At 43.9% G+C, this 24,152-nt stretch overlaps 1 protein-coding gene across 2 annotated transcripts in view; it reads right to left on the bottom strand.

Annotated features, from left to right (window-relative positions):
• FLT1 (fms related receptor tyrosine kinase 1) overlaps positions 1 to 24,152 on the bottom strand; it is a 115,352-nt gene that overhangs the window by 11,958 nt on the left and 79,242 nt on the right. For both annotated transcript variants that reach the window (XM_074815916.1, XM_074815917.1), the window contains exons 15-24: positions 23,549 to 23,680; positions 17,960 to 18,066; positions 14,719 to 14,857; positions 8,537 to 8,641; positions 5,362 to 5,475; positions 4,516 to 4,604; positions 2,520 to 2,679; positions 2,003 to 2,100; positions 1,347 to 1,469; positions 177 to 288 (exon numbers count right to left, since the gene is read on the bottom strand). In XM_074815916.1, coding sequence (XP_074672017.1) covers positions 177 to 288; positions 1,347 to 1,469; positions 2,003 to 2,100; positions 2,520 to 2,679; positions 4,516 to 4,604; positions 5,362 to 5,475; positions 8,537 to 8,641; positions 14,719 to 14,857; positions 17,960 to 18,066; positions 23,549 to 23,680 — 1,179 coding nt within the window. The remainder of the gene's footprint in view (positions 1 to 176; positions 289 to 1,346; positions 1,470 to 2,002; positions 2,101 to 2,519; positions 2,680 to 4,515; positions 4,605 to 5,361; positions 5,476 to 8,536; positions 8,642 to 14,718; positions 14,858 to 17,959; positions 18,067 to 23,548; positions 23,681 to 24,152) is intronic.

Here is a 24,152-nt window from a genome sequence, read left to right as displayed (position 1 = left end):
GTTCACAGGGCCTGATACACACAGTTCTCCCCTCTACCCCCACACCCCACCTCTGCCTGATTTAGGTCTTTCCTTATTAAAGACCTGGCAAAAGCTCCTTGAAGGTAATGGATGTTTTTCCCCAGGCTGAAATCCCCACCACTGAGTTCAACTCCCGGGGTGCAGAGTTAACATACCCAAGGAAAATATCTCCCACAGCAAGACCCCATAGGACCACACATCGCTTTTTGTATTGTAGATTTTATCAAATATGGATTCTGGAGCCATCCACTTGAGAGGAAGTCGAGCCTGGAGTAAAAGGGACAAACCTGACTATTATTTTCAAGGCCTAAAAGAATTTAATCATAGATGAATCAACTATATATTGTTATGTAAATAATTACCATTCAAACAGGAACCTGTGGGATTTCCTTACAGGCAGTCAAGATAAACCCACACTCATTCAGACACTTTCTTAACAAATTGTGGGAGTAAAAGGCTGTTTTTAAAATATGTGTGGCACAGAACACCAGACATTGAAAACCTTTGACCAGGGTGGCCAGGCTTCTTCTTTACAGGGGTCTCTTGCTGGCATCCTAGTGACAGGGGAGAAAACCCTACGTTCAAGCGCAAATCATTCTGTGATGGTGTCAGAGATGTTCTTAGGGAAATTTTCAGAGCCTGAATTGCAGGAGTATATCAGCAACCCTCGAAGCGCCCCCAGTGCAGCCTGTTTAGAGTCTCCTGAGCAGTACCCAAGTGATGTGAACAACGTTTCCCAGCTAATATGTAGTGCTGTAAATCTTGAAAGCTGGCAGGTGGGTGAGACCTCCAGGAGACTCTCTGCGTGATCTCAATGCCCACACAGCCTCAGCGGGCACAGGCACAGTTTGCTGACCCAGCCTTCACAGCAGCCCTGGCAGGGGGCTTACTGCCTGCGAGTTGCAGCAGAAGCAAAAAAACCTGATCAGGTGCTGGAGGCTGCAAGTCCAGCTTGACTGCTTGAGGCACCATGAGCTGTGCTTGGCTCTGGTGTGGGTGCACCGGGGGACATGCACCTTGTTTTGGAGGGACTGGTTTCCTTGAAGGAATATTACTGAGTAAGGGCCAAGAAATATGTCTAAAAAATATCTGAAGTATTAACAGCAGAGCTGTGAAACAGTTAGCATGTCCCAGACTTATGCTTGAGGATAGAAACGCTTTCCAGATCTACAATGCATGTGAATAGCTCATATTCACATAAAAACTGTGATAGCTTTCAAGCGCTTCTAAGTTCAGGAAATGCGAACATCTACAGAACATTCTGGTGGACAGTTTGAAATTATATGTTATAAATATTTGGGTAAATAAACAGCATTTTGACTTACATCTCCTTTTCTCACATAATCAGGATTCTTATAAATATCTCTTGCGAGGCCAAAATCACAGATCTTCACGACATTGTTCTCAGATAAAAGGATGTTTCTGGCTGCCAGGTCACGGTGAATACACTATAATAAAACAGTTTCACAATCAAACTGCATTTCCTTAAGCCTGCCCACAAATTTCCTGACTGTCTCCCATATCCTTTTAAAAATTATTATTTGAGAGATCAATTTAATATTTTTTTTAGGGAAGCTGACTATGGTTTACAGTGTATGGTAAACAGTGGCGGTTCTTTAAAAAAAGAAATAAAATTCCTAAGTCCAGAAAGTGGTAAAGTTTTATGTCCCATGACATTTGCAGGGAAAGTACTGATTCATTTGGAGCTCCCTACCTAATATATGTTGAAATGAATTAAAAAACCCACCACACCCAAAAGATCATCCCTGAATGAATGAGCTTGACCCACTGTCTTCAGCCATGATCCTGTGTTTATGGACTATGGAGACTTGGATAAACACACTGTTATATTTATAACGCCAAGAGGAAAACAGTTCTTCCTTTGGGAGCTCTCCCAAGGAAGGTGTCACTAAAACGTAGACGTTATTTCACCTCTGAATCCCATCCTTCTGCAGGGAAAAATCCCCAGTGCAAAACTCACCTTTCTGGAGGAGAGGAACTCCATGCCTCTGGCCACCTGAAAGCTGTAAGAGATCAGGTCCTCCATAGTGAGGGGCAACTTGTAGACCTCATCAGCATCTTCAAAGGTGGAAAACATGGTTTGTTACAAAGATCGCTCACAAGACAGATATTTTCCCCCTCTCTTGCTGACCCTATTACTCCCATAAATTCAGTCTTTATAAAGTAGTATTCGAAGGTCAACCCACTGTCACTGGAAACAAAAATAGTGCTTGCTTTATACCCCGCACTTTGGACACTGCTGTGTTTTCCCCAAAGATAAGGAGCAGTCAGAAGAAACAATCACACATTTTCCTGTCAGATTTAGTAACCCTGGAAATAATCTTTTTTTAAAATCTTCTACCCTCTGGACATGACCCTGTGAGTGTCTCCCACGGATGTTTATTAGGGTGATAAATGAGGAAAAAAATTTCAGGGATGCTCAGTATGTTGTAAAAATATCACAGACCGTGTAGGGACAGGAAGGAATTAATACCTACCCTCCTCATCCTCCTCCACATCACTCAGACTTTTATCTTCCTGGAACCCAGAGCTCGCAAAACTCTCGCTGCTGGTGACACTGGCCAGTCTTTGTTTTTTGCCTTCTACCGGCTCCACATCCTTTTTCTCATTCATTGACTCTCCTTGCAGAGAGGAGTCCTTCAAACAAACAGAGGAGAAGAGGTGCTACATCAGAGTGATGGAGGGGGTGGGAGAGGAACTGAGTCAGACTTCTGTTGCCTTTCCACAGGGAGAAAATGCTGGTCTGTGGCACGTGTGGTCACGTCTCCCACTGGCGCAGGTCCAGCACCACCATGGCAGATGGGGGCTGGAGGTGGGGCTGCACTCCACCAAGGTTTCCATCTCCAGAGGGCAGAAATGTGGTGGCTTGGGAGTAGCAGCACAGGATTTTGGGGCACCCCGGGTGGTGGGCTACCTCTGATGAGGTGAGGATTTGTGGGGTCCATGGACAGACATGTCTGCTGGCCTGTGACTCATCTCAGCCTGAAATGAGACATCTGAAAGGGCCTATTTCTCTCTGACAGCCAGAGAAGGAGCCTGGTGGGATGAGTTAAGAAGGATGTACCCACAGCGCAGGTGTCCCAGCCCTCTCAAGCTAAAGCATCAGCTTTTTGTCCAAGGCTGCTTAGGGCACCTGCCTCTATGTCCCTGCACAGTGCTTGGTGCTGGGCTGTAAGCCCTCCCAATGAGGAGCAAGGGCACTTTGTTCATCTGAAATACAGTTGCTGTTGGAAGCAACTGCCTCTCTTCCCTGCCACCTTTATCCAGTGCTTTCATGTTATGGCCAGTGCTGGTTTAATGGGACACATGCAACACTGTCTGGAAAATGCTTTCCCATTGCTACCCGGAGAGCAGCCTAGATGCCTGGCCATGCTCTTGCCCCCTCTCCCCTTTCCTCTTGTCCTGTGACTGTCTCTCTCCCCTGCACATGCTGATGCAGAGCTGGGGTCCCTCCCTCCCTCCTGCCCGGGCACCCTTCCCAAGGGTGCTGGATCACTGAGTCTGGGCAGGCTCCTCACCAGGAGGGATGTGAGCGACTCCCCCCCCAGGGTGGACCCCATATGGCTGGGCTCCCTGCTGAGCATCCCACACCAACAACCGCACGTGGGAGGAGGCAGCTGCTGTGTCTCATGCAGAGTCCAACATGGACAGCCTTGGGAACAGAGACTCAGCCAAAGCCCTTTGAAGGGGGGCATCCTCCTGAATGTGCCCTCCTGCAGAGCCCTCCCGAAAAAACCCTGAGATGCTGCTGTGCTTTTGGCACAGCTGAGGAGGGGTTTTGAGGACTGTTGTTCTGGGTCCAGACTCCTAAGTCCCACTTCAGAGCCCTTAATTCTTTGGGGAATTTTGCTGAAAGTGCACCAGCAGGGTTATAGTTGGCACCTTTGGGTTCAGGTTTGTAATAAGAAACATGCTGTAGATTTGATTCAGAGGACTGTGGGATGTGAGGACAAAACTCTAAGCTCTTTTCCTCTTGATAGCCCTTCTCCTCACACAATAGTAAGTTTACTTGCAAATCTCTGAACATTAGGGTGTCTTGGAACATGAGCTTTAAATGGCATTATCTCGGCTGTGTTCCCAGCAGTACTGAAATCAGTGGGCAAAACCACTTCCTTTGGCTTCGCTGACACCAGCCTCTGAAGTGACCCCAAGCTCAGCAGGAATGGGTTCGTCAGCAGCGGTGCAAGAGCATGTGGGGACACTTTGGATAGGATTCACTTCCTCTCGCCATAGATGGCTCCATCCAAATTACTCACAGCAGTCTCCTTGCACAGTCAGGGGAGAGAAATTAGTCCTTTCTTAGCACAACACATCCCACACCAGATATTGAAATAAGTTAGGTAAACTGCACCCAAAAGCCATTTCTCTTCTTAGGTAGAAAAGAGTCTAAGGAGACTAGCTCAGAGGCTGACATCTATATTACTGACACTCATGTTAGGTAAGATGTCTTACTAGAGCCATCTGCCTCCTCACCTTGTTTGGGCAGAAAAAATTCCTCTTGCTCTTCAGGTAGTTTGATAAATTCCCATACTTGCAGTATTCAACAATCACCATCAGAGGCCCTGGGCAAAAGGAAAGTGCATTTTGAGCAGCATAAAGCAACACAAGGCCGTGTCAATTCTGAGAATAATCTTTCATGCCCGTAGCTATAATTTGAGTCCAGAATAATGAACAATATATCCTAATGAAGTAGAAGGATGCTGAAGGACACTGGACATGTTAGCAAAACAACACTGTTTCTGGAAATTAGGGAAGGGCCTAATTTTTGAAAGCTGGGCCATGAACCTGGCTCCCGAGGGACCCTCCATTTCCTCTTCAGGCAGTCTGCATTCAGACTGGAGTCCCACAGCCCACACACACTTGTTGAACTAAAATAGGTGATGTATCTAAAACGAACGATCGCTCATACTGGCCCTTTGATTTTCTTAGTGGAATATCATGAAGGATTTTACAGCAGTTGTCTTGTGATTAATTGTTCAGGGCCAATAGCCGATATCCCTTGTTTCCAGCCTATCCAGATCATGCTTAACTTGAGCTTGAGCAGTCAAGTGAGTGAGATAAAGGACAACAGGTGGCATGGTCCTAAATTCACACTTCTCCTGTTAATACTAAAAAAGAGTTTAAGTAGAGAAAACGTTTAATCACTTGATTAAATGACTAAAACCCTCTTTTTCTCTTCCTCTTTTTTTCACCAACCACAGGATGAGCTCCGATATTTCAATTTAATATCTTGACTTCTGGACAAAAATACAACACGGCCAACTGATTGTTACTGGGAGGTGATCCAAACCCATTTTCAGTGCAGTGCAGACTTTTTACCTCCATTTTTTGTGCAAGCTCCCAGCAAATTCACAATATTGAGGTGATGACCAATGTGGATCAGGATTTTCAGCTCAGTCATCAGTGCTTTGTACTCGCTTGCTGTGGCCCCGTCTGTAAACACAAAATAAAGTCAATATGAAATGGCAAAAAAATGGTCCTGCTGAGCTTTATCACTTCTCGTCACCTTCTTTTGAAATAGCCTCCATTACTGGATGTACTTCATGTGTTGATGTTCTTTTTCTATTCCTCCCTGCTCAGCATCCTCTTACTCGCAATAAAACCCATAAAAAGAGTTAGGCACTCAACTTCCTCCCAGTAGACTCTGTTATATTTAGAACTGAGAGAAATTATTTTCACATGAATAGTTTTGTTGTTTTAGCCAAAAAAATGAAAGAACAAATAAAAAGGGATTTCAAGACTATAATTAACTCTATCTAGAGTAGGTTTCAGCTGACCTGACTTCAGCTGTCTAAGGGTTATGCATTAGCCTGAACTAACGAACATCTCAAGGAGCCAGTGGTAAGAGCAAAGCATTTCCAGAGGCTGATGCCATGAGATTTAGCCATCTGTGAAGGGAAGAGATGAACCACCAATTGGTGATGATTGTTTGGTTCTGTTCATTATGGAGGAAGCCTGAAGTATTAAGATAGACCAGGGAAGTAAATTTTAAATGGTTAAAGTCAGGTGACTTCATCTCACCCTTTATTGGTTATGATCAATATTTATAATAATAGCAATAGTAATGATATAAGAAATCCCACAACTAAACTCAGAAGATTCTATCTAGTATTGAGTGAGATTTTAATTCCCTTTGAGCAAATTTTTTTCTGCAGAATTTTGTTTTGGTAAGAAAACAAGAAAAAAACATATTGCTCTGTGTAGACCCACAAGGATTGTGACACACAAGTGACACCAAGAGTAAGAATAGTCCAGTGGAAAGAACCTAGAGCTAGGTCTTAAGGGGCTTGGTTTCAACATCTGAATGGAAACAGATTTTCTTGGTGGCCCCATACAAAACTTGTTATCCACCTAGTGACCCACTGTTCATCTGTATAGGTGATGACACTTTCTCTCTACCTCATGGTAATTCTGCAAGGACAAAGCCTTGATGAATGACTGCAAAGTTCCTGATTAGTCTAATGAGGACACAAGGAATGGGGCAGATGTCCCCTAACATTAGATGCCTATAGTGAAGATGCCTACAGAGGATCTAGTCACCACAGGCTCTCTTCATAGTCAGCAGAGCTAAACAAGCACTCAGCTCACCATATGCCTTAGAATGGGAGGAACTGTTGTTTCTCACCACTGACAATAAAGGGAATTTGAGTGACTAACTCAGATACAAGCATCTACCCTGCATACACTCACATGAATCCCACCATGAAAACTTCTTGTAGCTGCCATCTGCACCTATCTATTCCAGGAGCAACCCCTGCTGCCTTGATGGTGCTGGCTGGCAGAAGAAGCCTGCTGCTGCTGCATATAAAGAAACGTTGACTCCGGCAGAGCACTCAGCCAGCATATATGTCTGCATGCTGGCAAAACAGCTCAGTTAATCAGGGGTCAGGTGGTGATCCAGGTGACAGGCCATCCACTGAGACCAGTGACACAGATGGCTATTGGCCCACTGCTGCAGAAGGTCTGGACAAGGACCAAAGCTCTAGTTTCCTCCCATTTTCCAGATGTGCTTGCTGCAGAGTAGTTGTTCATTTGGCACTGGCCAACAGGGTATTTCTGTGCTTCTGCAACAAGAGAGAGGAGAAAGGTTTGCAGCTCTCTCAGCTGCAAATTCCCTCCTTGGGGATGATGCTGGATATCACAGTAGCATGTACCACCCACTGCTAAGGCATGTGATATTATATTGCAGAACAAGTCTACTGAGGACAATATCAAGCAGGCACACCCTACATGGAGTACAGCTGCCAGGTCATTGCTGGCAAGAAGTTATTTGAGGTTGAGTGTTGCAGGGACAGACCGTAGGTCTGAGAGTATTGCACATGTCCCTCCAAGGGCTGGAAGTAACATGTACAGATCTCCTGATGATTGATAAGCAAGTATGCAGCTGTGATGCTAGGAGCCACTGGGTAAGAGGGATGTGTTCCAACTATGCCTGAACAGAGACAGCTGAGAACATCAGGGATCCAAGCCTTACTGGCAAAACAGGAGATGTGTCCTGGCAAAGAATGACACTGAAAAGAATTCAAGGATTAAGAGAGATAAGTAATGCAGCATAAGCTCCCAGGGCAATGCAAGGAAAAAAAAAAAAAAAAAAAACCTGATATGAGCCTTAGATATATGAACAAGGGAAAGCTAAATATATAGGAAGGGATGCCACCAGGGCCCTGGGTTACAAAATTCAGCCACAGCTGCTGCATGCTATGACTCAATATCATCCTGCCTGCTAATTTCCCAAGTGCCCTCTCCAAATCGGTGAGGGTCTTTGTCCTTTCTGCTCCAATGAGAAAAGCGGCAGTGAAGAGCTGAGAGATGATTTCACTTTGGGAAGAGCGCTGGTGTGTGAACAGTGTTGGCAAATCCATTACACAACTTGGGTGTCAGCATCCTAAGCACTGTGTGATGAGCCTGCAGACGGTTCAGAGAGGACACACCTGCACAACAACTCCCAGATTTAAACTGCTCGATCTGCTTAGCTTAATAAAAGGGCCTTCATGCAGAAAAATCATTATATAATCTAATGGAGAAGGTTAGAATGAGAAGTGAAAGTCAGACAGATGCGAATTAGACATAAGGCACCTGTTTTTAAATGAGATGATTAATGATCAGAACTAATGACCAAGGAAAATATGAAAGCTTCTGAGTGTCTTCACATCAAGGTGGATGCCTAAGTATCTCTTTCATTCTTTCTGGAATTTGAAGTAGTGGAACCAGATTTTTTAAAAAATTAGGCAATCAGGTTCTCGCTGCATCTGAAACTTTCTCCTCTATCCTGTTACAATTTATTACCCTTTTTACTGTGAATGCAATTTTCGTTTCATAGTTCTGCCATTTCACTTCTGGTGGATCTGAAACTTGGTGTACACATTTTGAAGGCTTCCGAAAGTTATTGGTGGGGGAAATAACATCACACACTCTTGCTTTTGACAGAATCGTATTAAAAGTGAGACACTGTATAAGGCACCATTTTTTCCATCCCAGCTTTGCAGCATGATACCTTTCAGCATTTTCACAGCAACTATTCTGCATGTTGGTGATTTCTTAATTCCAAAAGCAGATGCTTGTACCACCTTTCCAAAAGCTCCATGTCCAAGAGATTTTCCTGTAAAGAAAATAAATTGGAGAGATACATTCTGTTAAGAAAGAAATCATGTCAGCAAATGACTTCATAATTAATGAATTGAAAAAGGTGCTTTACAATGTCTCCCACTTCCAACATAGAGGTGTTTTAGGTTTTCTGTTTTGTTTGGGTTTTGCTTTTTTTTTTTTTTTAATAGAGTAAGCAGACAAACCAGAAGACACGGTCATTGGAGGGAATAAGTGATATGATTGAAAATGATGCTAAATGAACGCAACCATTCAGTGGAGGTACACTGGCTTCTGACCCAATTTCTTCAGTCTAGCTCTGCCAGGGAAAGATTTGCTCCTCTTTTCCCTGAGCACACTGCACCATGCAGCAAGCTGTTAACACTGCTGTTTATGTCCTCAATAACACAGCGCCTCCGCCTAAAGCTGCACACACACTAAGATGTAGCTTGCCACAGACTTTGGTCATTTTTACAAATGAAATTCTTTCTTCTTGAACAAGGTGCCTTAAAATTATCGTCATTCCAGGGAGGCAGCAGAAACTTTGCATCGCAGCCCCTGAAGTACATACACAACCCCCCGATGCTCTTTCCTAGCAAGCCCTTGTAGGTTGAGACCATGGAGTGGTGAGAAGCTGCAAATCTGTGCAAATGAGACCTTTACATCTGTAAATGAGGTCTGGGGGTATTCAGCAAGAGAGGGCTTGGAGTGACAAATAATGGGTTTGCTCGTGATGCGTATGACGCTTCCAGTTGTCCAAGGGCAGACATTTGTGCTGTATCATCATCATACTGCTGCTGAGCAGACCCCAGGAGAAGCACCCAGAGGTCCTTGAGATAAATCAGTGGACATCAATAAAACTATCCAGCAGCTGGGTGTCCTCTTCCTTCATGTTCAGAACCAGGTAAGACTCCAAGGGTACAGTTAACACTTTTCTAGAGTTCATGACATTTTATGACAATCTTATGATCTTCACGGCCTCCTTCATGATTTATTAGTGCTTGAAGCAGAGAGTATTGTTTACCTCTTCAACACTGTGCTCACGTGGACAAGCCTGGCTGCTTCTGCCCTTCTCAAGTGACTGGTGGAGTTTTGATCAGAGAGATCTTGTCAGCATATCAGCTAGCAATAAATTTTATTTTCAAGTAACTATTTTTGTGCTTCACCTGTATTTGTGCTTCACCTTCAGCAGAACCCAGACACATAAGACGCTAGCAAGAGTATAGCAGCAGGCTTTGCAGTGTAGAGGAGAAGAGCAGAAAAGAAAGGCCAGTTTTTCATATAAAACAAAGGATAACATGCATTGTATATTTATTTCTCATATATGCACATGTGACGTAGCCATCTCTATAGGACCATTCCTTTTCCTATGATGGACATCTGTTTGACAAGGTCTTACTTGGACATCTACCTTGTTGATGTCTAAGTGAGAGACAAATCCCACCCAGACACTCACAAACAGAGGAAAAGAGCTGCTGTCAGTTCTAAATTAAAGAGATACTACCTTTTATATGTGTATCACATTTCTAAACTTTAATTTTCAGTATGTCTGTCAGTAGAAGCAAATAGCATATGTTATCAAAGCAATGGAAACATGAAGTGGAATATGCTGAGCCAAAAAAACCCCAGAAATCTATTTCCCCCCCTAGATGTGCAAAAGTGTTGCATTTTTTATAGCAACTAAAACCATGAAGAACTTAATCTACATGGCTGAAAAGCATCAACAGACTGAGCCTTGGTCTGTGAAGGGCTTAGTGTTTGACACACAAATACAGGTGAATCGGTTATATCTTTGAAGATCAACAGTCACCTTTTCCAGTCACCGCATATAGCTGCTTCATTCAGCAGATGTATAAAGGAAGCAACATTAAAACTAAGGTCTCAGTTTTCTTGTTGAATTGATGTTTTTAGTCCTTAATGTATTGACTGTTCACGGTTTCTACAAGATGCAGTTGCAGTCTGAGGTCCTATAAAACCCATCGTACCTTTGTTTAATCCATAGCTTTAATCTGTTTCCATCACTGTTAACTCACTTCCCACATCGAGATAACCTACTTAGTCACCATTTGGAAAACATACCGATTAGCTCAAAAAGCTACACAAAGCTGCTAACCTTTCATAAAGGAGAATGAGCACTGGAAACAACACTTCCTTCTCTAAACAACGGTTGTGATTTAATGGGAAACTGTAATAACACTTCATGTATTAGCCTTTGGTGCTCTGCTATTGTTTGTACCGTACTAAATGTTGGAATAGAATAAGGCTGCTTTAGCTTTTCAGCGCGTAGATCGAACTCCACAGTTTAGTATGTAGATTGTGTCTGTGACTCTAACAGACTGCTCTTGCAAAAGCCCCTTATGTTGTCACACAAAGTAATTACAAAATTACTAAATGGAGCAATTAAACAGATGAATATTAAGTTGCCCAACCACCTGAGCAGTCAACTTGTCACAGCCTTCAAGCGGCTACACCAGCCATGTTTGGGGTAACACTCAGGTATGAAATGTTGCAGCATTTACATCTGGGCCAAGGAAGAAAAACGATCTACTTTAATCTTCTGCACTTGACTTTGGTTTCTTGGGGCAACTCAGAACTCATTAAAGTGAACATATCCCTCAGTCAATGAGTTTTGCATCAGAAGGTTTCCATTTTGGTCCCATTTTAGCAGGGTCCTTCAAGCATGTGAGTTGCTTGACTGGGCCATCAGCAAAAGCACTTGCAGACACCACTTTCCATGACTGTGGGAAGGCAGAGGCTCAAAGGTGTGTTCATTTCTCCAGTCCTTTGCTGCAGTTTGAGTCATCTGGGTTTTCCCCACATGCACCTTCATATTTTCCATTATGTTACATACAACAGCTCTGCATGTGAAGAACGGAAGGCGCTCTGCTTGGTGCTGGCACTGTGGGCTTGCAGTGCACAGGAGGGCGTGGGGCTCAGGAAGCTGCCTACCCCAGGCGTGTTTGACATTGTGCCAGAGCCATGTGGTAACACTCCTCTGGGGTCCTCCACCACAGTGTCAGCAGTGAGTGACCTCTCATAGATTAGGAAGGTCAAGCCCAAGAGTAAGGTGAGAAATGCATGATAGCTCAGTTAACACGCTGGACTGCAATGTTATCACTGACCACACTGACAGTGATTTATAGTACCAGCATTTTTCTGCCTAATGAAAAGATGACACTTTGCTCTCAGTCAGACTAATCTATACTGAATGTTAATTATTGTGATTTCAGTGGTGCCTATATGAAATTTCCTGTAATGTCTGTAGCTCTTACAGATGAAGTGGGAGTCCTGTTATATAAGCATTGCATCACAGACATGGGCTGTATGTATACATGTTGGAGGAACACATAGCAAAAGAGATGTGGGCTGAAAGGAGAGACTTATTTTCAAAAGTTACAATAAATATGTATCCTGGAGGGTAAGTAGGTGGAAAGAGAAAACCAGACATATCTGATGCTGGAAGGGGTTGCATTTCTAAGTAAAAATATTTTTAAAAAACCATAGAAGCACATTTTGTGTTTGTGAGACACTAATCCTCAGAGACTGCCAAGGTTACTAAAAGACTGAGCCAACTGCTATGTAAGCAGGACTCGCACTGAGCTAATCTAGCATACTGCACATACCTAACTTCTCTGAATCTGGTTCTCATTCATTGTCAGCATTCTTTATTTGTTTACACCAGTTCTGCTACTTTTAACTCATTCTCTGGTCATCATTCCTCACCTCCAGACTCCAAACACCAACCCTGCAAGACCTGGGTTTTTCCTTGGTGTTTACATTCCATTTCTGCTTGATTCTTTCCGTGGGATTTACACACAAATAAAACATCACATAAAACAGAGGTCACATTGTCTGAACATCAGGCTTTTGGTCCATCACTGTAAGAAAACTATTTGAAGATTGAAGACACTCCAGCAAAGGTTATGTTTCAGCATTCCCAGAATTGTGTATGACAATTATAAATCACTAGAAATATATTTCAGCTGTGCTTATGCACATCTGGTCACCTTGTGACGTCTAGCAGATGAATTAAGTGTGATCCTAATTGTATGCATGCTTTAATCACCCTCTGTCCCTGATCCCCCAAGGACAGAAGGAATCTGTTACAGTTCCTAGCTAAAGTGCAGAGATTTTCTAGACCTTGCTATAGGACAAATGTAATGCATGCCTGAAAGAACAACCAGCACTATAGCAACAGGCTGAGCTTATCAATGATATTTTAATGTTGACTCTCTTGCTAAAATCTGTGTGGTTTCTGGAGAGATTCCTCAACTTCAAAATCTGGTCCCTACCCTCTCCATCAGCCCCACACTAGGCTAAGCAAGTAAGGAATGCTCCCAAACCCATGCCTTTCACTGGGGCATCGTAGGCAAGCTAGCTGTAGGGTCAAAGTTTCCATGGATATTTATATATTTATTTGTGTGTGGACTCATGCGTCACATTCTTGCACTTTATGGTGCACTGACAAGAATGTTTATAAATCTGCAGCACAGAGGAAAAACAGGGAGAGTGTTTTGGAGAGAGCAGGAAAGGAAGAAAGAGGGAGGCATACAGGATGGACTGCGAGGACTCATTTCTGCAGAGACTTTTTTCCAAATGAGTACATACCCAGGTTACGGGGGAAGAAAATGACAGCAAATGCCAAAGGTCAGGCTCTTGAGTTTAAAGACAGAAGCATCCAAGTCAGTGATCTGATTTAGAAGCCTTTGGTTGCCCTGTTTTTATGTTGTGTTCTAAGTAAATGAGTCTGCAAAAAATATAGTACGGCATTCTTGTCTGTATTCTCCTTCTGTGATAAGGTGAACCGCTTAGTGGATGAGGGAAAGGCTGTGGATGTTGTTTACCTGGACTTTAGTAAAGCCTTTGACACCATTTCCCACAGCATTCTCTCAGAGAAACTGGCTGCTCATGCCTTGGATGGGTGTACACAAAAACTGGCTGGATGGCTGGGCTGAAAGAGTTGTGGTGAATGAAGTTAAAACCAGTTGGTGGCCGGTCACAGGTGGTGTTCCCCAGGGCTCAGAACTGGGGTCAGTTCTGTTTAATATCTTTATCAATGATCTGGACGAGGGGATCGAGTGCACCCTCAGTAAGTTTGCAGATGACACCAAGTTGGGTGGGAGTGTTGATCTGCTTGAGGGTAGGAAGGTTCTACAGAGGGATCTGGACAGGCTGGATAGATGAGCTGAAGCCAATTGTATGAGGTTCAACAAGGCTGAGTGCCGGGTCCTGCACTTGGGTCACAAGCACCCCATGCAACGCCACAGTCTTGAGGAAGAGTGGCTGGAAAGCTGCTTGGCAGAAAAGGACCTGGGGGTGTTGGTCGACAGTCAGCTGAATATGAGCCAGCAGTGTGCCCAGGTGGCCAAGAAGGCAAATAACATCCTGGTTTGTTTCACTACAAGAAAGGCATTGAGGTGCTGGAGTGTGTCCAAAGAAGGGCAACAAAGCTGGTGAAGGGTCTGGAGCACAAGTCTTATGAGGAGTGGCTGAGGGAACTGGGGTTGTTTAGTTTGGAGAAAAGGAGGCTTAGAGGAGACTTTATCACTCCCTAAAACTACTTGAAAGGAGGCTGTAGTAAGGTGGACATCGGTCTCTTGTCCCAGGTAACAAGTGATAGGACAAGAGGAAATGGCCTCAAGTTGCACCAGGGATAGGATATTAGATTGGATATTAGGAAATATTTCTTCACTGAAAGGGTTGTCAAGCATTGGAACAGGCTGCCCAGGGAAGTGGTTGAGTCACCATCCCTACAGGTATTTAAAAGATGTATAGATGTGTCACTGAGGGACATGGTTTAGTGGTGAACTTGGTAGTGTTAGGTTACTGGTTGGACCTGATGATCTGAAAAGCCTTTTCCAACCTAAATGATTCTATGTTTCTATTTCAGGTTTCCTACCTGGACACAGTCAGTCAGTCCTAAATGCTGTAATTCAGTCATGGACCAGAGCACTTGGTATGGAACAGATCACACCGCACCTACGTAGTATGTTGTGTTGCGTGTCTAAAACACACCCAGCTCCTCTTTACCTGTAGTTACAGATACGTGTTATTCAATAGCTGCAAACTCAACGTGAAGTATGCCAATATTACCTAGTTTAAGCCTTTCTCTTGCAATTTCCCACTTGCTGGCATCATAAGGCAGACGTTCACATTGCTCATCTAAGGGGACTTCATCAGGATCCATTATGATTGACAGATAATGGTTGGTCTTCATTTCAGAGGAATAAGGCTAGAAAACAAAGAACATTGCAAAATGAGAAAGAGTATAAGGGTATCTGTCAGCATCTTCTTGTTTGGATCAAGGGCACTAAGTTAATTCAATCCACAGAGGTGTGTGTTTCACAGGCCAATAGATGGCTTGGTTAAGTTCCCTTTGGCTTTTTTACGTATTGCAAGACTTTTTATGTAAAAGAAACTCCTTCCTCTAGCTTTCCTCCTATGTGACATATCAGTTTCTTCAATGAAATCCATATGGATCTGTATTAACATATGGTGTTACAGGACCTCTGCACAGTCGAGAGAAATATTTTCAGCAAATGACTAAACATTGTTGATAAAAATAACTTTCCTTCATGATTGTGCAAAGCAAGAAGTGGCCATATGCAACAGATGGAGTTCAACTGCCAGTGTTTATTTTTCCCATATGCCCGGCACAGATAGGTCATATGTGGTCAGAAGTTGTGCAAGACTAGTCATCAGGAGACTAGACATTATACATTTCAGAAACTGTTTACAAATTTTCAGAACTTTTTATATCTTTGGTATCATTTCTGACAAATTTACTGAAATTATTTGAGTTTGGAGGAATTAATAAACACCCAAATGAATTTGCCAGAAGTTCCATTTCTACTGAGCAAACGGATTATCCGCTTCACATGAGAAATGTAAGGAAGGATGAACCTAATCCAATTTTTCTGCAGTCCATCCATTTTGAAACATATTTTCTTTCAAAGAGCACGTTAGATGGCCATTCTAATCCATTAGACTTTTCTTGACACAGGAGTATTATATTTCTATAGAAAAAGTCTCGTGTTTGCTCTAATTTCCTGGCTATTAGTTGGAATTGATGGAAAATCTGTTGAACTAAGCCTCTTTATGTTCCTTTTCCTAAACTCATGTAAACAGCACATGGGCACAGACTCAAACACACAGATATATCTATATATTCTTTTTTTGTTGCTTTAACTGTCTCCTGTGACTTTCAACCTTCCTCCTCTACAGCCTGGAACTGTGGCCCTAATACATGCATTTCCAGGCATTTTTTTGAGAAGGATATTACCAGCTGTGTATGCTTTGGTTACAAACACAACTAGATTAAAATTAGAGTGGCTAATAGCTCCTGGTTTAGTTGCCTTTAACCATCTCAAATAACCAGAAAGTTAGTCCCAAGAAGGATTGTACTGATGCTTGGGGAGAAGTCAGGAGGCATAAAGCCTGGCTCCAAACCGTCCACTGACCCTAGACAGGACATGGATAAGTGGGATATGGATAGAAAAAGAAGTATGTGCAGTGCTCCAGAAAGAGCATTTCTTGATACAGACATGTGTACCAGACTGCTCCTGCCAGTCACTTTAGAAGAGCTTTTAAGTGGACCCATCCCAGAAAAAGCAGTAGGGGAGTGGGAAGGTGCAGAGAGCTTCCTACGGTTCTTTATTCAGATGCTCTGAATACCAAATCTTTGGCACAATTAGAGATTTGAAACATTTTGAATGATGAATAATTGTTAAGTATCTCATTTGTCCCTGTATGCATAACAGACAGGCTTTAAGAAAATGCTCTCAGAGAGCATATAAGTATTTTTTCTGTTGTGGGAACGTGATTTGTATATGAAATTTAACTTAAAGCTAATTTCAGACATAAATCCTTGAGAGTAAGAGTTTGTAATAGAAACATAGAGAAGACTATAAACATAGACCAACACTAGGTGGAAAGGCTCATCTGGAAAGGAGTCTTCACATGTAATCTAGTTAAAAGTCCCTTGTTCTACAGCAGTAGTGGTTATTTTTATTATCTTTTAACAATCTAACGAGCAAATATCAAGTTTTGGTATCATAACAAATAAAAAAAAATCTGCAACCACTTGTTATGTTTAAAATATATTTTGTCCAAAGGCTTGCAGTCATGTTATGAATTGTTTCATCAATACTGGTGAGCAGTCAGAACTGGTCCCACTTGCTTTGTAATTTCTCTTATAGCTACAAGGTTTCTTGACAGCTTCAGCTGGCCTCTACTTTTCTTTCCCCCAAAACTCCCATGCATTTCTCTTTATGAAAGTTTGTGGCAGTAGGGAGGCAGGCAGAGTGACTGCTGCCATACTGCCCTGGTTTGGAGGTCTGGTCCTGCTTTCACATTGGTCAATAGAAATTCTCAGTGTAAAACCTAAGATACAGGCAAGCCTCAATGCAGGTTGAGATAAAATGGTTGGGCAAGCTGCAGTCAGCCTTTAGCAATTGTCACAGAGCTCAGCCAGCTGGAACATGCTCAGCCGTGGTAGTGGTGAGCTGATCCCCGTGGCACCACGCTGTGGCACCTCTTGGCCTAGGAGAAGGAGGGCAGTCGGGGCTCAGTGCTGCTGTGGTGGGGGAGTGGGGGAGTGGGGGACATGCAGCCGTTCCTCCTGTCCTGCAGTGCACCCCATTGCCCCAATACCTCCCCTCCCTCAAACCCATCTGCTCCTGCAAGTTGCTCTGAGATCTCTCTGCAGTACTGAGGACTTGTATTTCTTGCTTATGAGAGCTGCTGTGGTTTAACCTGCACACACCACACAAGGCAGACATGGTGCTGTCAGCAAAAAGAGTCTTTAAACCATCACGGTCAGCCTTGGACAAGAAGGAGAGTCAGCTGCAGGGGCAGTTAACATTATCATGCTGATACAGAATCATCTACTTCAGTAAAATATCACTTTGGAAGTGACGTAATTATACCAGACACTGTGTGCAAACCAGACCTCAGTGCACTCTGTGAAGAGCTGTCATTCCCAATCAGTCAGATCTTCAAAGACATTAAGATACCAAACCCCCACAGCTTTTAAGGGTATGGGGATGCCTTTGGTGGGAGTCAGGCACCCAAATGCTTATGAGTCTCAGAGCCTTGCCCCAACCCGGGCTTTGCTTTCTGGCTTACTCATACTCAGTCTTGCAAACTACAGTTCCCTGGGCACACATCAGCAGCCTTGTGATTGCACAGGGAACAAAGGTGAGCAGTAAGTGAAACAGATTTTTTTTTTTCAGTAGACTCAGCAATCCCAGTGGCCTGGGAAGGATTTTCTAACATGAGCAAAGGACTGGTAAGGAGAGGGAGGTGCCACTGGGAGTTCCCTGTCTATTCTTACCCTCTTCAGCTTGCGAATGAAGAGGGTCAGCAGGAGCCAAAAGAGCGTCGCAGCCACGCAGGTACAGGTCAGGGTTATTAGCTCCAGGTTGGACCTCTCCGATGTGCCTGGGAAAATCAAGTGGCAAACATTTTAGAAAATGACCTGCAAAGCAAGGGCACTTTATGTTTCTTTGCCATTAAAATCAAATACCAGGAAGTACCAGCTTCTTTTCAATGGGAAAAAAAAGGTCTCCCTAGCAAAGCTGTTGTATTGAACACAGCAAAATTGCATTCAATCCATCCATAAGTTTTTCAGCAAAAAGTCAGCTCTTCTTTCGGGTGCAGGAGGTGAAGTAAACCAGGCTGAGGATGGCCAGTCAGAAAATAATTTCCTTTTGAGGTGGAAATTCAGCTGCAGGGTATTTTTAGCCAAATTTTCCCTGTGTGAGAATGTGTGTGGGCCTGCATATGCAGTTTCACCCCACCCCACTACAACAGTGAAACCCATCTGGCCAAGCCCACATCTGAGAGAGGAGCAGAGGTCTTGAAAATGCTCAATCCCCAGCAGCCTTGGGAGAAGATGGGGCTGCACAGAGGGGCCAGCTCTGCTGGCCCTTCCCAGGGAGCAATGCCGTGGTGTGAGAGCTGCTGCTAATGTGCAGGAGAAGCTCCAGGGAGAGCTTGTGCTGATGTAGACACCAGTGACCCGGGGCATGCTGCAGTGCTGCTGCTTGGGTTTTGCTGTCCAGGATGTTTGATACCTTTCCTCGGGCACTGTGCCTGCTCTGCCCCAGCTCAGTGAGCTCTTCTGTGCTGATGGCTGAGCCCTGCAGCCTGCAGATCCATCCCAGCCGTGCTGGAAACCCATCAGCCCTCACCAAAAACCTTGCTGAGGGAGAGCTGGGGGCTCCCTTGGAGGCTCGTTGTGCAGCCAGCAGGAGTCCATGAGCTCTTCTTCCCATGGCCTGGATGGATGAGGTCTGGCACCTGTGAGCTCAGCTCATACAAAGCATGGCACGGGGGTCTTGAGCCCCATCCCCACTGGGCAGAAACCTGAGGCATAGGGCCTAGTGCTCCCTCCAACGTGCTGGTCCCCGGGCAGGCTCTGTGCCCTCAGATCTGTCGGTCACACCAGAAGCACGGGGCCCTGAGGGGACACGGGACCCTCTCCTTCCCCAGCAGGACCTCGCAGAACCCAGCTGTCAGGGAGCTGGGAGAGCTCTCCAAACCAGGGAACAGATTAAGCACAGAAAGGGAAAAACAAAAACAACAACGACTGAAAACGGAGCAGCAAGAAAACATGAACATTAGAAATCTGGAGAGTATTAGAGCCCACTGACAGCTCTTAAAAAAAAAGCCAAAATAAAATTCACTTCAGACTGCTATTTAGGGACTAGTAAAATGGTTTCAGAGCAGTCTGTTTTGCAAATCCTGTGATCATGTCAAAATACCACACTTCCCACAATATGTTTTCCATCTGATTGGTAGCAAATGCAAAAATACACCTCATGCTCTGCCTCTTATTCTGATACACCCTCTGGAGAGAGAAAATGAGAGGACAAGGAGGAGTAACTCTGAACATGATTTCACAGTAGTTTTGTCAACTGCACTTGCAGCAGTTTCAGACCCCAGGCAGCTCGGTGTTACTCCTGACACATGAAAAAGGGATGATTGATGTCTCACTGGTGGGCTTACTGGGTAATCTAGAGGGATGTGCTGCCTGGTTTTAGGCAAGGCTACAGAGCTTTGTTCAGAGCTTGAATTGCTTCCTGTAGCTGCAGCTTAACTAACATAATATCTTCCCTCCTTAAAGGTGATAATCAGATTTGTGTTTGTGCCCTATATCTAAGATTCCTCTGGCATGTCCATTCTGAAACTTTGAGACTAAAGCTCATTGAAGAAAAATACAACTGCAACTACAAATGGAGATATAAATTATTGATTTCTCCAGAATACCAAGAGTGTTAATTTTTCACAAGTATTTTTGTAAAGTCTTGATTTATCTATGGGACATATTGATGGCATAAATGATACAGCCTAATTCAGCTTGCCTATCCTCTGGCATCAGGCTTTCCTTTTGCATATGGATATTCTCCCCTTGTTTCTGAGCAGCACCTGTGCAGATGGTGAGTAATAGTTTCTGACATTTATTCAGCAAAACCTGGAGGGGCTGAAGGTTCATTTGTTGCCACTGGTCCATATGGCAGGACTCAGAAAACCTGTGAGGCATGGTATGGCCAGTACTGGGGTGGAAGGCAGCGACTCCCTAACCACTACTGTATGCTGCTCAGGAATTAGCGAAGAGACACAAAGATGCTGTCTTTGAAATGTCCAAGTGAATTTAGGCAACCAGAAAGTATTTCTCCAGGCTGGTGTTTGGCTGGGTTATCAAATGCTAGATTCCTAGTCTTGATAAAAGCCTTGCAGCCAGAGCTGTCTGAGTGCCTCTCAGCTGGATAGGAAAAGGTTTGATTTGAGGCAGAACAGGCAGAAACACTCAGAAGAGGGTTTAGGATTAGCAGAGTTTGGAGAGGCTGTAAGCAGGACTAAATCCCTCTCTCTGCCCCATAGCCCAAGATTTCTGGCCTCCCCTTACAACCCTCCCAAATCTTTACCCACCAGCAACCTCATTAGACACAGATTTTTCCCCATGTGCAGCTCTGCCCAATCTGCCTGCAGCAAGCTGCAGCCCCCTTCCTGCCCCAGAGCTCCTCCAACAGCACCCACCCCACCCCACCCCCGCTCCTGCCATCCCATGTCTCTGCAGTGCTGCAGAATTTCCATCCTTGGAGGTTTTCATGACCTGGCCAGGCAACACCATCACTGACTGGATGTAGTGTTGGTGATGATCCTGGTTTGAGCTGAGGTTGAACTAGAAACCTCCAGGATTCCCTTCCAACCCCCTTTGGTGGTCTTCTGAGGTAACAGGAGTCTAAGTGTCCCCTGATGTTCACCTTTTCTCTTAGTCACCCACATAATCCAGGCTGAACCTAATTCAGTAGCTGAGGGAATTCCAGTTAAACTTCATGGAAACATTCCTGATGACTTCAGAGTCAGAGTGACCCCAAGGCACAATGAAGTTTTGAGATACAAAGTCAGAAAGGTAGATAAAAAACCAGACAGTTATTTAAAAAGCAAACACCACTTTCATAGTGTCAGAATAGTTCAGTGAATGCTTAATAAATGTGATGCTTTCCTTTTCATCAGCAGGGATCACATTAAGTTATCAAGCATCAGCTTTAAGACAGAGCATGTTGCTGTGTTCATTTGCTTGTTATAGGTCCAAATTTCAGTCAGCACAAGCTGTAAAAGATGCTCCTTCCTTCATCAACACATCCCCTTCAAATGGTGCGGCACCTCTGCAACTAGCTGTATTGCTGGCTCCCACTGAGAGAGGGTGCAAGGGTGCCCAGGAGGAGAAGCAGGGCAAGGCTTTCATGGCAAGTCATCCACTCTGTGAGCAGGGTGACCCCTCGAAAGAGAGCTACTCAAGACAGCCTGTGTTCCCCCTGTGCCCAGCAGCTTGTGTCCCCAAGCTTTTAGGGACACACTCCCCTCTGTGTGCTGGGTGCTCTGGCAGCCATTTGCCATTCCTGTTCCATCCTTGCAGATTCATGCCTCTTCAGTTCCTCAGCCAAGAGCAAGCGGACAGCTTGCTCTGACATGTCCACAAACGTGGCCCCTCTCCTCCTCAGACAGCTCAGCAAGCACGGCTTCCAAACCAAACACAGGCTGCAATTATTTAAAGATGGTCCTTTGATTCCACCATCCATTCATCCATCTCGGATACAAAAATAACACATTGTTTTATCTCTGAGTATAAGAATGTTTTTTCAGAGGAAATAAAGAGAGCAGACAGTTTCCTTCCTGACTCATTCACAAACTACTCTTCCAATCTGCTAAACATGGCCATCAACACGAGGCATTGCTCTGCTCCCTTTGATCTGCAGCCCCGTGCTCCGAGAGCCGCCGAGATGGAGGGAAGGCTTTGGTGCTCAGAGCAGCAGTCGCAGGGTCTCTATTTCTCAGAAAGACAAACAAGTGGCAAAGCCTAGAGAGAGCCCCACGTTTAAGCCCTGATCTCATCCCTCCAGGCTTAGGAATGGGGTGAGAGGCTGCCATTCCCTGGGAGAGGGACAGACACTCCAGGTCAGCATAGGAATGAGTGAAAAAACCTCCAGTGATGTCCCTTCATGTAGTAGGACATGGGTGGAATGGCATTTTCCTTGATCACAGTAGATAAGACAAACTGTCTCTCTTTTTCTTATCCAGTCTAAAAGCTATACATTTTAATATGGTAGTCTTCATCTACTGTTTATTTAAGAGCGCCCATAGAAGTCATACAAGACCATTGTCAGTGGTCCCTCGAGACTTATAACCAGAGAAGAAGCCTTCCTGGCTGCTCTCTTTTCTCTCCTCTGGATCATGGACTAGGAGATATGACTTCCTAGAAGCCATCTGACAGAATGCTTGTGGTTGTAATAAATAGTCAAGCTACAATGATGTTAAAAATCAATACAATAATGAATTACATTGTCCAGGACTATCAATTAGTAGGATGAATTGGACAGCAAGCACTTAGGCACAAGTTATTCTTTTAGCTATTACAGCAGCCATAAAAACCTTAGTATTATTGATGAGGAGATAGGCGTTTTTAACTCCTTGATTACATCAGTTAGAGCAGCCCACACATACATACACTTATCTCTGACCTTTTAATGCAAAAACATCATTGTATCATCACAATCACCATTAACTGAGACTGCTAACACACTCATGGCAGAAAATCAATACTGATTTACTAGCTGTAATTGTCTTCTGCTGTAGGGTAGTATCCAAATACTCAGTAGTATTCAGACACATTTAGCAATTTTATGAGAACATCCACAAAGACATGGCACTGACATATGGACAATGTCAACCTACTTCTCTTATCTCATAATATATGAATTAAAAGGGTATTCAATGAAACTGAAAACTCACTGAAAAAACTTTACTTTTATGCAATGTAAAGTTACTTGATAGAAGTCACTGCCACAGCCCTGAGTCAAGCTTGGCAGAAGGCAGAAAAACGCTGGACATATTAAATGACTCAAAATAGCCCAAGCACTGGTTACAGAAATAGCTAGATCATACCTACTTCTTACAAGTACCTTTGAAAAATGCACCTGTAGTTATCAGTAGGCTAAAATCTTCTAGTCTGATTTGGCAGTTCACTTTACATCGAAAATAAACAAATGAAAATATCTCAGGCCTCTAATTTCTATGGAATTAACCTGAAATTGGAAACTGAGTGGGTAAGAGAGGGCTCCTTATTCTGTTTTTTGTTTGTTTTGATGATACTAAATTTACATTTGTATTCTACCCTGACCTGATCTTTGTTGGGTTGAAGCAATTCTTCTTTTTAGGTCAGTGTAAACATGCTCTGAGTTAGCATTTCCTGCTAGGCTTCCTTTCCAACCTGGTACGCTTCCCTTGCTAAGACTTCCTTCAAATTGCTACCTTCAGAGATCACCACATAAGCCCCAAGACATATTCCCACCCTTCCAGCCTGAGTAGGAACATCATCCTGGCAAGCTTGCTCTTCCCATTTAATGTCGTGCTTTACCTTGTACTGTGACATATGCAGCACTCTCCACAGACCCTTTTAAGTTGGTGGCTATACACTGGTAAAGTCCTTCATCCTCCTCTTTTACTCTTTCGATAAACAGCATTCGGCTTCCGGGCCCTAAAATTATTCCTGTGAAATGAAATATTTTGCAATGAGAAGGAGCCAGGATATAAACAAAAACAGGCCCTTGTGTAATAATATCTGCTTCAAGTTCTTCTCAAAAGAAATCTGAGCCACAGACTGCACAGCACAATGTTATCTGCAGGAAAGCCACATATACTTGGATGTTTTGGGAATCTTTTGGAAATCAGTGTTTACAAAGCACTTGTGTGAATGAAAAAGCTCAGCCTAAGGGAATGATCTTGGGAGCCCTTGGTACCGTGTATATTGATTAGCACTGTGACTACACTTTCATCCAGGTGAGTCCTTCAGCATGTCTCCAGCTTTTGGAAAATGGGTGGTCTGATTACTGCACTTACAGGCAGCTGCTCCAGAAGCAGCTCAAGCTTAGAGCACTTCCAAGACCCAGCTCCATGCATCCACACTGGCCTTATGGGCAGCAGACTCGCTCCAAATCTCACTTGTTCATGTGGCACGGAAT

Source organism: Strix aluco, chromosome 2 (genome assembly GCF_031877795.1).
Source record: "Strix aluco isolate bStrAlu1 chromosome 2, bStrAlu1.hap1, whole genome shotgun sequence".
NCBI lineage: Eukaryota > Metazoa > Chordata > Aves > Strigiformes > Strigidae > Strix > Strix aluco.
The sequence above is the reverse complement of the archived record's forward strand: the minus strand, read 5'-3'. Positions and strand labels throughout refer to the sequence as shown.